The 18,347-nt window shown below is 41.3% G+C and overlaps 1 protein-coding gene across 1 annotated transcript; it reads left to right on the top strand.

Annotated features, from left to right (window-relative positions):
- Positions 1-13,052: 13,052 nt before the first annotated feature.
- On the top strand, positions 13,053-16,050 carry rpain (RPA interacting protein). The gene is made up of 7 exons (XM_085785457.1): positions 13,053-13,253; positions 13,371-13,562; positions 13,782-13,854; positions 14,003-14,114; positions 14,364-14,427; positions 15,563-15,703; positions 15,932-16,050. The coding sequence occupies exons 1-7, from the start codon at positions 13,182-13,184 to the stop codon at positions 15,959-15,961; spliced, it is 684 nt and encodes a 227-aa protein (XP_085641583.1). The 5' UTR covers positions 13,053-13,181; the 3' UTR covers positions 15,962-16,050.
- Positions 16,051-18,347: the final 2,297 nt, after the last annotated feature.

The following is an 18,347-nucleotide window of genomic DNA, read 5'->3' as shown; positions in this document are numbered from 1 at the left end:
CACCGATGCACTCTGGGATTGAAAGCGTCCAAACAACACCGCAGCACCGTGCTCCGCGGCTTTGACAGACGGGCCACGGCCGCAATGGACACAGAAGTTAACTTTAGTAATATGACGGTTAGTCATAAATGTAAACGGAATAAAAATAAAACTAGTGAAACTAGTAAATCAACTTGGAGCTCGAGCGTTTATAAGAACCAGGCGCATATTTGCAACAGGCTACTTATTTTTGCAATGACCAGCACCCATTATGCACAGAACAAGGAGGTCACTGCAGGAACACTGGAATAAAACTACTTTAACCCCCGACATATCTTTATTGACATCAGACAATAAATATGACAGCTTGTCTGTGTTACCACGACACAAGGAGCTGATCAGAGCTTCTATTAGTCCAGCACAACCTGTCACGCTCCCGTGTGTGTGTGTCTCTGTGTGTGTGTGTGCACCTGCAGGCGAGAGAGCGAGCGGCAGGAGCCGCTGACTGACAGGTGAGGACGCTGTAACACAATAATATTCTATTAAGGGATGTGAACATGTACTAAAATATGTACACGTGTAAACTGTGCAATGCTTTCCGTTTTAAACGTGTACACGGTACGGTTGCCGCCCCCCCTCCCGACACATGACAGCTGTAACCTGTGGTTCGTAATCACGGCCGTAGCCGCTGTAATATGACGAACCCGTGTACATATTTTAGTTCACATCCCTTGTATATGACCAAATAGTAATAGGCTATGTGTTACAGCGTCCTCACCTGTCAACAGCGGCTCCTCCTGCTCGCGACACAGACACACAGAGACGTGACAGGTTGTGCTGGACTAATAGCTCTGATCTAGGAGTGTCAACATCTACACGTGTAAACAGGTACACGGATAACAAATCATAACCGTTTAGAAAAATCAATAGTCGTTTACACGTCTTTCCCCCCCCTCCTCCTCGATCATTTCTCACCAATATATATTTCTAGGGGTGATAATGTTGCCTGAACTGCGTGTCAATTCCCCCTCACTCTATCTGCGCGTAGCCTACCGGTCTCTTTCCAGCTGTCCCTTCAGAATAAAGGCCGAGGGGGGAAAAAACAACAACAACACCGACTCCTCCGGCCTGCGAAGGAGATCGGCTTTGTGTTCATATTCCATCTTAACAAAACCTCAAGCCCCGGTCCGAGTTAACACGGTACGAAGCTGGTTATCAACTTGCTGCTGACGCTCAGCTCAACAGGTGAGCAGCGTCTTCCCTCAGCTGAACATCTGCGCTCAGAGAGAAAGTCAACAGCAGCGGATCAGCTGATCTCTCCCTCCGTACAAACGCAGACAGAGGCGGACGCCTCAATATTTATAATTCAGAAAAAACCCTGGTAGTAAATGTTTTCGAGCCGAACCTGTCCGGTCGTGCCCGGTCCGATGACTGAGCCAAGGGAAGAGCCGGTAGCCTAAGCTGTGGCCGTACATTTATTCAGAAAAGGTGTAGGCTATTGGTGCAGATTAAACTTGTAAATGAATGCTGCTCTCGATCCGACCCTTCCTTCTATTCTGACTCTTTTGAACAGTAACAACAACAGAGATTATATTATAGATTTTCTGTGCTGAGCATAAGAATTGTTTGAAATTAATAATAAATAAAAAGCCTTTGTTAGACACAAAAAAATTGTAAACGTTGACACCCCTACTCTGATCAGCTCCTGTGTCGTGGTAACACAGACAAGCTGTCATATTTATTGTCTGATGTCAATAAAGATATGTCGGGGGTTAAAGTAGTTTTATTCCAGTGTTCCTGCAGTGACCTCCTTGTTCTGTGCATAATGGGTGCTGGTCATTGCAAAAATAAGTAGCCTGTTGCAAATATGCGCCTGGTTCTTATAAACGCTCGTGCTCCAAGTTGATTTACTAGTTTCACTAGTTTTATTTTGATTCCGTTTACATTTATGACTAACCGTCATATTACTAAAGTTAACTTCTGTGTCCATTGCGGCCGTGGCCCGTCTGTCAAAGCCGCGGAGCACGGTGCTGCGGTGTTGTTTGGACGCTTTCAATCCCAGAGTGCATCGGTGCATACCCACAATGCATTGCGGGATGTCAAAAATGGCGGTATTTGCGTAACGGGTTATTGGAACGGATTGTCGCCGCCGCCGCCATCTTGAGCAGGAGGTGTCTAACTGTAGTCTACAGAGGCAGAGGTCTATCACTGAATTTTCAACCGATTTTCAAGCCGTTTGTTTTAATATAAATACTACAATTCAGCTACATAACTCACGTTAGCAGTTAGGGTTAATGTAAGTGCCATGAAACTGATTTAATATGGCCTAGCACAATTATATAGGTAGCCTACAGTGGTTTACACTCACTCGCTGGCCTCATCACCATGGCAACCACAAACTCACAGCCGGGGGAAACAGCTGATAAGCCTAGCCCAGAGCGATAGATATAACAGAGTGGCGACAGCCTTTGATGTCGCCGCCAGCGCGGTCACGTGGTTCATGTAGCTCCCAATAGTTCCAAACGAGGCTGCCGCTGTCATGTTCTGCTATGGGACAGACAGCACTGAGCTTGCTTTTGGACGGTAAATATTAAAAAATAAACCGTACAAAGGTATATTTACAACTGTTACTGAATTACTGTATGTACATCAATGTCAGTTTTCAAACAAAAGGCAAAATCTTCTTGCTTCAAGGTTTTATTTGTCACTCTAAAGTGAAGATTAGCCTGCCCTACAGTAAAAATGGCATAAGAAGAGGAGTAAAGCATTATATTAAGCGGGAATATATATATTTAAGCATAAAAGATGTTCAATCAAACCCACACAGTTTGAAACAACGTTCAAAACACACACACAGCCAGTATCACAACTAAATATAAAGCCCGCTAGCTTAATGCTAACGTATAATGCAAAACCTCATAGACGGGCTAACGAATTAGCATCGATATCGCCATTTTGCGGCAACCGAGCCACAGCAGTAAAGCTGCCAAAACCTGGCTTTAGCGCTGTCAACACGTCACAGTTTTAATATTTTGTTCATGCAAGAAAGTCACCGTTTAATCCGGAGTCTGTGGTCAGTTCATAACGTTTGTTAGGAACTTGCACCGATGTTTGTTCTGGGAGAAGTGCAGAGTCTGTGTGAGCCCCGACCGGGGACCAGGGGCAGCGGCTGTCACAGCAGCAGCAGCCGCTCTACTGAGCTGATCTGCAGGGGCCGACCGTCCTCCTCCCGTCGGAGAAAACGAGCCAAGTAACGTATCCGCATGCTTTTAGAGGTTTACCGCTGGCTTGTTAAATTATTTTGAAGAGATTAATGTTGGTCTCATTGATGAAATTTAACAACTGTGGCAGTGGCATTAGTTTGTTTGAATGAAAAGTGAGCAGGGCTGCTTCTGGGCTACGGACTGAAATCACCACAGTTACGTAAATAAATAAATGTTTTTCAATGAACCGATCAGTCTAATAATTTTTATTTTGTTAAGTCAACATGGTTACTGTACTTGGGAAAGATTATTACCACTTTATAACTTAAAATTGGTCGGTATTTCGTCAACGTAGCTCAGTAGTTTCTTGCTGTGCAGCCATAGAAACAGACGTGGTCCAGCGCCGCGGGAGGAATGTTTGGAACTATTGTGGGCTCCATAACCCGGAAGTCGGCCCGCCATTTTTTACAACGGAGTCCTATGGGAGTGTCGCCACTCTGTTATATCTATCGCTCTGGCCTAGCCTACACATACAGGCAACAAAATAACAAACTATTAATATATGAACTAGCGGTATATGCACTAAATGTAACACATATCCCACCCTATGATACGTTACCTTAGTTTCATTTATGTCAGATAACTTACCTACATCAAATTCAACAAGTTCATAACAGTTATATAATATAAAACAACTTATTACTTGAGAAAAGTTCTTCCATGTCTCTTCGTTTTGGCGTTTCTTTCAAGGGAACATCCGTACGCGGCACAAAAGTTTGGCATTTTGCCAGATTCACAGCTGTCAAACCCTCTGACTGTTGACTGCTTGTCAGGAGGAACTACTCCTCAAGATGGCGGCCGTGAGACATTCCAAACAAGCCCGAATGCGGCATCTACGTATATATATCTATGGAAGGGACCGCCGCCATATTTGTGTCCGATTTGACAGGTCTCCTCATATGACAGCATGCAAACCGCAGGATGGAAATGACAGTTTCTTAACAAAATGACAGGGTTTGGGTTTATATCTCTATAACAACAGACAAACTCTATATTATCCCACTTATTACACAGTTTATTAATTAATTAATTAATTAATTTGAGACGTAATGTTGATCCAAGTCCGAAGTCCGGTCACTTCTCCACTGTTTGCTCCTCACCCTCCTCTCGGTCGACTCGTGTGTAGTTGTTTTTTGATAATCAATCAGTAGATTGATGAATTATCGTAAATGTTACGATGTGCGCATTTATGTCGTCCTGTCTGTCATAAGAGATTACGGTTACGGGACACGTGTGGCACAGACACAGCTGGTCACAGCTGTGACACTGCGCTGGCCCGTCCGCTCTGTCCGCTCTGATCGCAGGTTTGGTTTCCAGCAGCGGTGAGGGAGGCAGAGAGCCTCCACTCTCCCTCTAACAAGCTACAAGTCATTTTTCTAACGTCACAATTAAGTTAGTCTGAAGCTGGTAAAAATGAAACACAAGGTAAAAATCCTTGATAGTTCTTCTGCCCTGCTGCGCTGATCAGAGCGGCGTCCCTAGCAACGGCCCGTTTTACTTAGTAACGGTCTGTTATACAGAAATAAAAGACCCTAAATGCAGAATCAGTGAGTAATTAATAAGAAAGTAATCAAAATGCAGAATTCAATATATCCATGTTATTAAAAAAAAAGTGAATCCCCTCTTTTTGTGAGACTTGTCACAGCCCATGCTGCCACTGATAGACTGCCTGCAGTCAACTAGCCTATTTATTCCGCCTATAACTTTACGTCTTTTGGGATGGAATAAAACTGCAGTCCGGGGTTTCTTTGGCAACTGCTATCACAGTCAACAGCACAATATAATCCTGGCATCTTTCAAATAACGTCAATTTTCGGTCTCTTGCTGATTTCCTCCTACTACTCCACTTGTTCGGGTAATGTGACATGCTGTGATCTGTGCCCAGATTGCCCTGATTCGGACACAAATATGGCGGCGCAGAAACACAGTGACGTCATGTGAATCTAATGACCTGTTCCTATGGTTACCTGTTGGAACGTACGGTCAAACTCGTAACTTCCCACCTGTGAACTCGTAGGCTACTAGATCGATGTAGCCTACTCCCAGCTCCCAGTTGTAACTCGTAACTTGCCTGGAACGCTACAAAGTCCTGACTGGTGACTTGAAGTTGTGACTTACGGGTTCAAAAGTGTGCCTGGAATGCACCATTACACCTGCTTATTATGTACAGTCGTTATGTTCTAGCCCAAATTTTTCAAGAGTACCCGTATGCAGGGACCAGGGCGCCGCCATAGAGTGCCGAAGCGGAAGCAGGAAGTAACGGCCCCATGGGACCTCAATTCGAAAAAAGGCTCCATAGAAATGAACGAGCCTCCAAGATTTATTTCGTGATCCGTTTGAATTGTGCCATTGTAACGGATGTGCACTCACTCCATCGGTTACACCATGACAGAAAAATATGTCCTCTACCTGTTTAAAACATCACGTTTCATGCCGAGAAATCAGCAGTTTATCGTAAAACGGCAATAGAAGAATGTATTTTGTGTGACGACGCTCTATGGACTACAGATCTGTGTCCCACAAAAAATACGTCACCAACTGACACGGGAAAGGGCGGCATTTGGTGTGTGACGTCACCTACGCGACTTGTAGTCTTTCTGGTTACGGATTCTTATTTTTATTAATTACGGAATTTTATTTTACAATAGGTTTACAACAAACTGCTGATTTCTCGGCATGAAACGTGATGTTTTAAACAGGTAGAGGACAGATTTTTTTGTCATGGCACAATTCAAACGGATCACGAAATAAATCTTGGAGTCTCGTTCATTTCTATGGAGCCTTTTTTCGAATTGAGGACCCATGGGGCTGTTACTTCCTGCTTCCGCTTCGGCACTCTATTAGCCCAGCTGATCCATACCGGAAGTCACGACCGGAAGTTGCTCTTCTTCGTGTGTATCATTTCTATGTAGATAAAAAAAATAACTCAGTAACTCAATGGTCCATAATAAAATATTGTTTTCCAGCGGATATCTTAGTTACAACATGATTGAGCTAACTAAATATGTTTTGCATGGATTGTTTATTAAAGGTGTACAGAAATGGCCGTTTGTCCTGTTTGTCGCGCCGAGTTGTCACGAGCTGCAACACGAGTTTACCCGAGTAAGGAAAACGAATTTGATTGGTCGTTATCGAGCGGGCAGGATATTCAAAGCTTGGGGCGAGCCCGAGCTCCGTGTGTGTGTGCGTGTCTCAGACATTTGAATGACGGATCCAATATCAGTGGCTGATGAATCGTGTACAGGCTGACGTATAATCCGTGCGCCTGCATTATCCAATGCGAAAAAAAAAATACACACTTTCATCCCGGATTTACTCAAAAATAGAATTTTGCACAAAGTTTGGCCTACATCGTCTGAAAGATGAGTTATCACATTAATTTTATGATCCAGAGTGAGCTCAAATTCAGTTTTCTTTTTGAGTTATTAAAAAACGCTGCTAACGGCTAACGGCTAGCGCCGAACGGCTAGCGGCTAACGGCTAGCGCCGCTCCTGCTGACAGCAGACCAGGAGAGAGAGAGAGAAAAAATAAATGAAATGTCGTTGGTGGGTGCTTTGGTTAGGGTTAGGCAATGAAGAAAGGAGTTGGTTAAGTTTAGTAAAAAGAGCAGACCAGGCTAGACAGGCCAGAGAGAGAGGGGGGGTTCTTAGAATAACATAGAAATAATATACACAAAGAAGAGCAACTTCCGGTCGTGACTTCCGGTATGGATCAATGGCGGCGCCCTTGGCTTGTCCCTGCACACAGGTCCCTCTCAAATTTGTACACAGACGCACACTCACCTAGACGTTGCTGGGAGACGAGGAGCTCAACTTTTCGAATCAAATCAAATCAAATCATATCAAACTTTATTGTCATTCTGTTGTTGCCAAGGTAACAAAAACAGAAAACGTTCCTCAGCGATCCTAAAAGTTCCGGTTTTGTGGCAGAAAGCTATTCAGCAACCTTGTGCTCTTGCACCCATGACACTGTGAAAGCGTTTGTGAGGGCAACATCTGGAATAAAGTGCAGAGAGGGACACGATCTGATATCACCAAGTAATTAACAGCCCAGGATCAATGTCCAAGTTGTTCGTCCAGGAGCACTGTTATAACCAACCAATCAGGGGTCATTTGTGCGTTGTGATGTCATTGACAGTGCGACGTGAAAAATTCAATGTGCGTTAGCCTGCCTCCTTTTTTGTAGCCTGCCTTCATTTCACCAAAAGGTAAGAGCATTTCCAAATTCGACTTTTGATTGTTTTTAAAACATTTGTGAGAAAAAAGGCTTGATGAGCACGTAAGCTTATGTTTTCGCACAGTGTTTAATAAGGTAGCTAATTTGCTAACAACTAGCAACTAGCCAATTGTTAGCCTAAGTAATACTTTTGCTTGGTTTTAAAACATTTGCGAGAAAAAAAGTCTTAATAAGCAGGTAGGTGAATGTTTTCCGTGTTGGATAAGGTAGCTAGTTTGCTAACAACTAGCAACTAGCCGATTGTTAGCCTAACTGTTAAAACTAGCCAGAACAGTGAGCAGTGGGTGAACTGTGCAGTTATTGCCTTGGGAAATATTCAGAATTACTGTCAGATAATGCATTTTGCCTTGATAATGAGTAGTTACTTTTGAGGGGCAGAGTGGTGAAGCAGCAGAGTTCATAATATTTCTGAACAGGATGCGTTGTACGTAGCTTTGTAAACTGTTAGCAGGGAAACAGGCTAACGTAAATAATAGCTGTTAGACTAGGTAATTCATCAATAGCTAACTGTATCTTAGGCTACTCACCTCAATTTTGACAGAGAATGATGGCAACAGGCTAATCTAGGCCAGGCCGATAACCCCACACATTTTGCTTATCTGTGCTATCAAAATTTTAATCCAGGAGCAATATAGTATCACATTTATCCAGGACCACTGTTCATCACCAGTCCAGGACAGTCAGTCTCACTTTCCACTCATTGTTAATCCAGGACTGATACAGCATCACATTCATCCTGGACTGTTGTTACAAGATCTTTAGTCCAGGACAGTCATCACCTTGACGTGGACTGTTCTTCATCAGTCCAGGACAATCACAGTCTCACTCTCCTCTCATTAAGTTTCAATCATACTGATACAGCATGACATTCATCCTGGACTGTTGTTACTTACCTTTCGTCAGAGTCTATGGTGTCAGTGTTCATCCAACAGCAATAGTATCACATTTATCCAGGACCACTGTTCATCACCAGTCCAGGACAGTCAGTCTCACTTTCCACTCATTGTTAATCCAGGACTGATACAGCATCACATTCATCCTGGACTGTTGTTACAAGATCTTTAGTCCAGGACAGTCATCATCTTGACGTGGACTTCTTCTTCATCAGTCCACGGCAGGGCGAGTCTCAGTCTATGGTCTCAGTGTTCATCCAAGAGCAATATAGTATCACATTCATCCTCATGATATACCAATCATACCAATACGTGCATGTCAAGCAAACCTCTCAAATAAGACCTCAATTGTAATAAATAAAAGCATCTTAACACTGGCCTGCTGTAGGGTTAGACCTACTATTTGACCTGCTTGAGCAAACAGAGGTTGCTGATCAGCCTGCTGTCTGCATTTTTTTATACTCTGATCGATTTGTAATAGGGCTGGGTACCAATTTGATTTAACAAGGTCACAAGGTAGGGTTAAAATTACTCTGGATTATTACTTTAAATCAAATATAGGGTGTGGTGTTAAGAATTGTGCTCTTTTTTCTTTCAGGGATGGAAGATCTTATTAAAATGAATGGAGAGTTGGAGACGGAGAACTGAACTCTGCCCAGAATCGACGAGTCCGGCGGACGCAGGCCCAGAAGAAAGCCCGTGTGGAGATGGATATCGAAGTCGGCTGCCGTCAGCGGCACTAGTGGTGAGTATGTGTTTGTTGTGTTTGCTGCCACAGATGGTCCATGGATGATAGCTAACGTTAGCTTGTCTGCAGCTGAAGGCTTTAGCTCTCGCTCCCTGACGTAGGCTACCGCGACATGTAAACACACATTTCAGGACTGCTGACTTGTATGATCAGAGCAGCCTCCTTTCAAATTTAATAGAGGGGGGACAATACCTGACAATAATATTCTCATCTGTCAGAATGTGCCTGCTGTAAAGGATAATATAATCATAGCTGAAAATCACAGGTTATTATGTCTGTTCTGATTTTACAAGTCAATGTGTGACTGTGTGTGTGTGTGTGTGTGTGTGTGTTAAGTTAAATATCCTTTTTTCCCCCTCTTTTCTTTATTTCTAACTGTTGATAACTTTACTTTTTTGTTCTCTAAATTGCAGTCCAAAATCTGGATCAGGCCGTTTCCCGGTATACAAGAAAATTCTCTGGCTGTTTGGTCTCCTGCTTTCAAGCGTGTTGGGATGGACCGAAACACTGCTCCAACCGCAGAGAGCTGCCCCCAGCAAATATAAGGAACTGACTTAATTTTTTGATACAGAAAAAAAAAAATTAAATAGGCTACAGAAAGATTTTTTTCAAAGAATTATTTGCTGAACTTAAACTTCTGTGATCCACTGTTGGTGTTGGCAAGTTTTTATTCAGCCATGCTTACCCTTGTTTTACATCAACAGAACAGTTACAATATGTTGGGAAGTTGCAATAAATACAATGCAATATAAACTATCCCTTTGTGTTGTGTCTCTCCTTGGTCTGTTAAGATAACCAAGACTTTTATGAGTCTTGAGGCATTGCCAGCCTTAATATCTCATTTGTAAATGCTCTACAAGGCATAGATAGTGCCCACTTTAGATGAGCTCACACAAAATACAAGTAGTAAGTGCTTTGTAACTGCCTGAATTCATGAATTCCTGCATTAATAACTGTTTATAAGTGATCCATTGGAAATGAAATTTGTGAGTTTTTATAAAACATTTACTAACACTCACTAACCATTCATACTGGACGTGTAAGAGCGCTTGGGAATGCTGAATCCATCATTTATATAGATAAGCTTATTAATGAAGAGTAAAACATTTACAACTGTGATTGTAAACCACATACTAATGAGTAATAACGTCAGAAACATGCTTTATAAATGATGAATTCAGTGTTTACTAATCCATAACTACTGTGCTTACCAATGATGAGTAAAACATTTAAAACTATGTTTACTAACTACATACTAATGAGTATTCATATGTTATAAATTATGAATTCAATATTTATTCATGCTTAACTAATGCTTAATAGGGTGTACTCATTATAAAGTGTTACCCAAAAGTATTTTTGAAATTACATGAAGCATAAAAACTATAAAATCAAATGTAATATTCACTTGATAAATATTGACAATAAAGTGTGTCAATACCTTACACTGGAGGTAAATCAGTGCGTCTATTGCCTGTTGAAGAAGAATATGGGTCAACTACTGTACATTTTCAACAAACAAAAAACATCAAGTTATTAAAACTACTACCCTAAATCTCATCGTATCTCGGACAAAATCATAACAACAGGGACAATTACATTTCAGACCAAATGACAATTCAGGAATACAAGATATAATATTCTAATAACAGTAAACCAGCTATAAGGCTGTGATTGTCCTGGGCTAATAATAAATAACAGTCCGCAACAGTCCGGATAAAAGTAGTGCTATGGTGATCCTAGATTAAAGTGCAGGATTAAGTGCAGGAGTCCTGGACTAAAGATAGGCCTAAGCAAAAACAGCCCAGGATGAATGTGATACTGTATCAGTATGATTAAAACTTAATGAGAGGAGAGTGAGACTGTGATTGTCCTGGACTGATGAAGAACAGTCCACGTCAAGGTGATGACTGTCCTGGACTAAAGATCTTGTAACAACAGTCCAGGATGAATGTGATGCTGTATCAGTCCTGGATTAACAATGAGTGGAAAGTGAGACTGACTGTCCTGGACTGGTGATGAACAGTGGTCCTGGATAAATGTGATACTATATTGCTCCTGGATTAAAATTTTGATAGCACAGATAAGCAAAATGTGTGGGGTTATCGGCCTGGCCTAGATTAGCCTGTTGCCATCATTCTCTGTCAAAATTGAGGTGAGTAGCCTAAGATACAGTTAGCTATTGATGAATTACCTAGTCTAACAGCTATTATTTACGTTAGCCTGTTTCCCTGCTAACAGTTTACAAAGCTACGTACAACGCATCCTGTTCAGAAATATTATGCTTCACCACTCTGCCCCTCAAAAGTAACTGCTCATTATCAAGGCAAAATGCATTATCTGACAGTAATTCTGAATATTTCCCAAGGCAATAACTGCACAGTTCACCCACTGTTCACTGTTCTGGCTAGTTTTAACAGTTAGGCTAACAATCGGCTAGTTGCTAGTTGTTAGCAAACTAGCTACCTTATCCAACACGGAAAACATTCACCTACCTGCTTATTAAGACTTTTTTTTCTCGCAAATGTTTTAAAACCAAGCAAAAGTATTACTTAGGCTAACAATTGGCTAGTTGCTAGTTGTTAGCAAATTAGCTACCTTATTAAACACTGTGCGAAAACATAAGCCTACGTGCTCATCAAGCCTTTTTTCTCACAAATGTTTTAAAAACAATCAAAAGTCGAATTTGGAAATGCTCTTACCTTTTTGGTGAAATGAAGGCAGACTACAAAAAAGGAGGCGGGCTAACGCACATTGAATTTTTCACGTCGCACTGTCAATGACATCACAACGCACAAATGACCCCTGATTGGTTGGTTATAACAGTGCTCCTGGACGAACAACTTGGACATTGATCCTGGGCTGTTAATTACTTGGTGATATCAGAAAAACTTGGTGATATCAGATCGATATGTACTGCTGTACAGTTTGAACAGCAGTACATATCGTCTGTTGTGGAAGGGATGGATGAGACGCATCTTATTTGCCCCATATGTCACACGTAAGTCATTGAATTACCTGCTATATTAAAAGATATTGACAAAGATTGATAGTTTTTCATATGAATACAACTACATATCAATTCTGCACCCCTTCACTGTGAAAACTAATGGCTGTCATTGCAGCCGAAAATGGAGAGTAATAAAAATTGTAAATGAATCAATGTGTGTTGAAGAGGCAGAAATACAGGATTGAATGAACACATTTTTAAGACTTAACTGTTGACTGACGTACTTTCTCCATCTCGTAGGAACAACTTGAACATTAACGGCTTTTTCATCTCCTGCCCCTGTGGACTGTACATCAACACTAAGGTTTGTGAAAGGGTGTAAAAAAAGGGTGTAAAAAAATAACTTTCAAAAATTCACACCCCTTTTTTAAACATTGTTTGAAGCTAAATGTGACAAAATGTTGCTGTTATTTTCAGCAGCACCCCATACAGCTTACAGTTAGCCTATAGCCTACACAGTTTTTGTTTTATTTATTTTTTTGTTTTTGTTCCAGGCCTATGTTTAGTTTAGAGTTTAGACCCCTACACATTGACTTTGAATTGAAATAATTAGAAAGAAAATGGCTGAACAGAAATTTAGGCTAAATAGACTGACTGTTATTTTTATTTGACTGCATTTTAACCAACACCAATCCCAGCTAGGGTAGGCTACTTCTTGGAAGAAAAGAATCTAGCCTACATCTCATCAACTTCAAAACTGACAGTACACCAGCTGGGCTTGCTGGAATAAATTGCCACTTCTTCACTGTGTCTAGTTTTTCTGTGCGTGTTGATTTTGGCATTAAAAAAAGCCATTGACATTATCTTATTGAAACGCAGAGCACAAAATCATCAAACGTCTTCCCCTTTACCTTTGCGCTGGTAGCCTACAGCACTAAACTACACATCCCATCATGCTGTTCGCGCGGCAGGCGGGCAGCGGACATCAACTTCCGGAGCGCGCAGATATAAGCTGAAATGTTTTGGTGCTCAAGACTTGACCGACTCCAGGCAGTTTGCTTGAGTAAGTCGTTGTGTATCTGTGAGTGTACGCTCATTGGCGGGTATACACATGGACGCGTTGCACAGACACCGGTCACTTTATAAAGGGACGACTCCGCCATGGAAGGAAACGTACCGCAAGGTGAGATATTAGACATAACATTTGCTCGTTAGCTACCTAGCTGACAACCATACCAGGACAAAGCTAACCGCTACGTGTGTGTGTGTTTGTTTCTCTCTGTCCGTCTGTGTTGAGCAGCGCTGTGTGGACAGGCTGAAGAACAGCCGGTCCAGGCTGCTGGAGAGGTACCGACAGATGGGAGAGGGCCAGCCGGGCGGCGGCCCCGGGGCCTCCATCATCGTCCAGGAGGTGATGGAGGAGGAGTGGACCGCCCTGCAGTCCGAGGACCGGAGGCTGCCCTCTCTGTGGGGGCCGGAGGGCATGGCAGAGGTCGGTCGGTCTCTCCACCCTGTCTGTTGTCTGTCTATGTCACCACTAAGAACACTAAAAAAGCATTTGTTTACATGAAGTCACTGAAGACATGAACTACAGTCAGTAATGAATGACATGTTGTCTGCAGCTGCTTCACAGAGCTGTAAATCCCATCTCTCTTTTTTAGTTTTTATATGTTTAACTAACTGGAGATTGTCTTCCTTTTCTTTTAATCAGATGTTCACTGTCATGAGAGAATATGATGAACTGGCAGTACTTGAAGAAATCCAACAAGAGCTCATGTCGCAAGGTGAAATACCCCCCAAACTAAATAATCCGGGTTCTTTCCCTATCCAAATTTCTTACTGTATGCATCAAAACTCACCCATGAAATGAAAATGTAAATGAATTTGTAAAGGTTGTTGTAAAACTGAGTTTGTTTGTTTTTTCTTCTTCAGAAATGTCTATTATTGATGAATATGAGAGGAATCTACAGTTTGAACAGCAGTACATATCGTCTGTTGTGGAAGGGATGGATGAGACGCATCTTATTTGCCCCATATGTCACACGTAAGTCATTGAATTACCTGCTATATTAAAAGATATTGACAAAGATTGATAGTTTTTCATATGAATACAACTACATATCAATTCTGCACCCCTTCACTGTGAAAACTAATGGCTGTCATTGCAGCCGAAAATGGAGAGTAATAAAAATTGTAAATGAATCAATGTGTGTTGAAGAGGCAGAAATACAGGATTGAATGAACACATTTTTAAGACTTAACTGTTGACTGACGTACTTTCTCCATCTCGTAGGAACAACTTGAACATTAACGGCTTTTTCATCTCCTGCCCCTGTGGACTGTACATCAACACTAAGGTTTGTTTGGGAAACACTATCCTCATAAAATTAGGTCTCTCCGTCTCATAATGCAGTATATTTAATTTCTATCTGAAAATCATGCTTATGGCGTCACATCTCCTCCTTGGAGTCAAACCTCTGATCTACAGTGTGACAGATTTTCCTGGATATCATCATCATCCACAATATCCACTGCAGGTGGACATCGGTAAATCCACGTTGAAAGCATAGCACTGCTTTATGACTGAAGAATTTGCCCCAGAACCAGTAGTATTGGTTCACTGCTAGCACTCACTACTATAGGTAATTGGGCATTTTTTAAAAATTGTGTCAATTGGTCAAAATGGAAAATGTTGGCTAAAAAAAAGAGTAGTATCCCATAATAGTGTAAATCATGAACCAGTTTTATATACTCTGTTGTCATTTAAACCAGTAAAACAAAGTCATCACTAAGACAGAGTGTCATAACAGCAGGATTTTTATACAGCAAAGGAAGACTGATATCCTCCCTTATTCACTCGCCATATGTTGAAAAGACTAAAAAGATATATGATGTCATGTGACTCAACTACACACATGTTAAAGGACAATTCTGGGCTAAATCAACTCAGGGCTGTATTTTCCTAACTTTTTAGGTCTAAAAGAAGGAATCTGAAGATTTTTAGTTTAATTGCTCCTGTTTTGCGGTAGTTGTGTCTGTTACCGCATCGCCACGGCAGCGATGAATGGAGCGGATTGAAGTTCCGCAGCTTAGGCTGTTTACATCCCTCAAAGCCGTAATTTTTTTCCACAGACAGCGTCAGATGGCTACTCAAACATGCACCGAGAAGTTTGTTTACTTCAAGCAAGTCGGCATGTTTGTAAAACTAGATCTAATTCAAAGTCTTGCACGAGACCCAAGTCGACGCGCTCGGTGTGTTTACGTGCAGTAGGAAGCTCCCGTTTGTGTCATAAACAGGAATATCAACTCTTGACTGACTGACATAAATACACTTCTCGGTGCATGTTTGAGTAGCCATCTGACGCTGTCTGTACAGCCCCGAGTTGAATTTGCCCGGAATTGTCCTTTAATGAAGGCCAGAAAAGCCCAGGGTTCAGTTGGGTAAGTAAAGGTTTCAGCTAAACTGCTGCACTGTTGTTCCCCTCTTTTTAGGCAAAGAACATCACTCCTGACGTCCTGTGTGGTCTTCTAGAGTCCAGAGTGTCGGAGCACATGGAGGACTGTTTGTACAACCCTGTTTTCTCTGTGACCCCCAACACAGACAGCTCTTCGAACCTGATGATAAGCTGCGAGGTACGGCCCAGTCACTGCCAGGTCATCCAAGGCACTTCATTCAGATCTGAATTAAACATTATCATGCTCATCCTCTTGTGCTGTGTTTGCTGCAGTGCTTAGCCCTGTGGTATCAATTATTGCTACTGATTCTAGTAAAGATAGAAGGTTCTACATTATATATGTACTTTTTTACCTCTCTGTTATCATTTATGTGACACAAATTTTACTGTTTTGTCCACTTTGCAGGTTTGTGACTACTTGTCCATCGTTCTATGAGAGCAGGAGCACTTGTCGCCAAATCAGATTTATGTATTGGGTGTCTGTATATTATTTTTATGAAATAAAGGTTATATTTAAATATTCAATGTGTAGATGCTGTTATTTCTTATACACTTTATACTGTCCTACCTTAACTTCCATAACTATAGCTTCCTAATTACATAAAAACACATTATTTCATGATTTCAATACAGTAATAGTTATGAAAGTGAACTTTATTTATAGGCTGTGTTTATGTGCGTGTGCTTCACAGACATAGTGAAAAGCATAGATACCGAGAATTTTTTTTTTTTTTAAATCTAATTGTGATAGTGATTTCCATCATAAAAAAACATTGTAATGTCTAGTCATGAACACTACAGGTCATAGGTTCAGAGGCTGACAGACTGCTCTAGCTCTAAACGCCAAGAAGACAAAAGAGTTGATGGGAGGAAAAAAGAAGAGCACCTGCCTCTGGAGATAAGTGGGGAAAGAGTAGAGAGAGTCTCAACTTTTAAGTTCCTGGGCACATACATCTCAGAAGATCTCTCATCGATACAGAACACAAACTCTGGGCATAACAATTATACTTCCTCTCTACAGAGGATCATAAACAGCAAAAAAAACAAAAAAACAACTCATACCTACCAGCTCTGGAAGACATCTTCCCGTCTCGTTTTTTGCAGAAATCATCAAATATATTTATATGTAAATCTTAGTGCTATATATTGTCGTTATTATTATAACCTTTTCGAAGATCATTGAGGAGAAGTCCTCATTTACAATGGTGTCGAAAGAAACAACAACAAAGAAGAACAGAATTTACATAAAAGAAAATATTAGGAAGATAAACGGGAAAAGTGAACACAGTCAAACAATCATGGTCAGGTACAATTAAAACAGTTACAAACCAGCTTGAGATGAGGATTTTGAACTGCTGTTGTGATGGGAGCAGATTGTTCCATGTATATGGTGCATTGTGGGAGAAGGACATTTTACCCAGTTCAGTTCTGACAAATGGAATATGGAGCAACAACCAAGTTCTGTGAGCAGCAGGTAATTAGTGTGAGCAGTCACACTATTGTTCTTCTGTTTGGCCATTTTCTTCCGCCTTTTTACGGTCTTCTTCTAGTCCTTCATACTTTGTGCTATTTCAACAATTCATATATCAAAACGTGCAGCTTTTTTTTAACTTTATCGGCATTACTTTTCTCTTTTTAACTATTTATACTTTTTCAAATATTTAACTTTTTCACAAAAAATCTCACATTCATCAAAGTCTCAACCTCTCTTCTACACAACTCCACTGTAGTGTAGGGGTTAGGGTGGATGCTTGCCAACCCTAAGGTCACTGGTTCGAATCCAAGGGAAGACCTCTTGTTATGTTATGTTGAATTCTGCTCTCCTCCCCCGCCTTCAATTGGTTACAGGTGTTTGTTATCTCCTTGATTACTCATACCAGTTTGCAGAACATCATCACATTACAATGAATGACAACAGTTTTGAAAGCAGTGTGCTCTCTGTAGCCGAGTGGCAGTGTAAAGGTTTAGTGATCATATGGTCATGGGTTCGATTCCTGCCTCAGTCTTTTCACTTCATTGCTTGACTTTTGATTCCAATTATTCAGCTGTCATTGGACAGTCTTTGATTCCTCATAGTATAAAGCTCATTGTAACTCAGGTTCTCTGTGGCCATATGGTTAGTGCTCAGCCTGAAATTCACAGACATTTTCATTCTAAGTCATTCAAGCTTGACTCTCAAGCTTTCTTGATGTTGACAGTGTGCAGATCATTAACAGACAACAGTCTCTGCAACTGTGTGTGCACTGTGGCCTAGAGGCAGAGTGGAAGTCTAATGACCATGAGGATGTGGGTTCGATTCTGACCTTGGTCAAACATTTGTATGGTGATCACAGCTTGCACTATTTGCTAATTCTGCAACAGCGTTCAGTTGCTGTCAGCAGTCACACCATTTCCATTCTTGGAAATGCTTTTTCTAGTTATGTTTTGTGTGTGAGTGAAATGATAAATAAGGAGGCAAAAACTGTGCTTTGAATATGATTAAAAACCAATGCTGTTGTATATGTATTCTCCTATGTGGTACCCTATGTATACAATGACAATAAAGAAACTTTGAACCTATCTTTTTTAACTATACGTACATTGATGCATTTTATCTAGCACACGCTACTCCTTGAGTCTAATAAAATACTCATCACTGAGAGGTTATAAACTATCACCAATTAGCCTGACGATGAAGGTTGTACTGTATTGTTGATAACAAAATTGCGATACTGTCAGTAGCCGTCACTGCCTCCTGTGGACACCGGCGGTGCTCAGCAGCACCTGTGAGAGGCGCCATTGTTTCGAGCATGTGAACGAGCTGACCGGAAAAACGACCGGGC

Source organism: Trachurus japonicus, chromosome 8, assembly GCF_045865225.1.
Source record: "Trachurus japonicus isolate A0001 chromosome 8, Traja_1.0".
Classification (NCBI taxonomy): domain Eukaryota; kingdom Metazoa; phylum Chordata; class Actinopteri; order Carangiformes; family Carangidae; genus Trachurus; species Trachurus japonicus.
This window is presented reverse-complemented; position numbering and strand designations above follow the sequence as displayed.

Excerpts from the sequence above, each read along its gene's own strand:
- rpain (XM_085785457.1), top strand. The coding sequence starts at position 13,182 with ATGGACGCGTTGCACAGACACCGGTCACTTTATAAAGGGACGACTCCG. Across the intron at positions 13,254-13,370 it reads GGAAGGAAACGTACCGCAAG|CGCTGTGTGGACAGGCTGAA; the intron begins GTGAGATATTAG and ends TGTGTTGAGCAG. Across the intron at positions 15,704-15,931 it reads ACCTGATGATAAGCTGCGAG|GTTTGTGACTACTTGTCCAT; the intron begins GTACGGCCCAGT and ends TCCACTTTGCAG.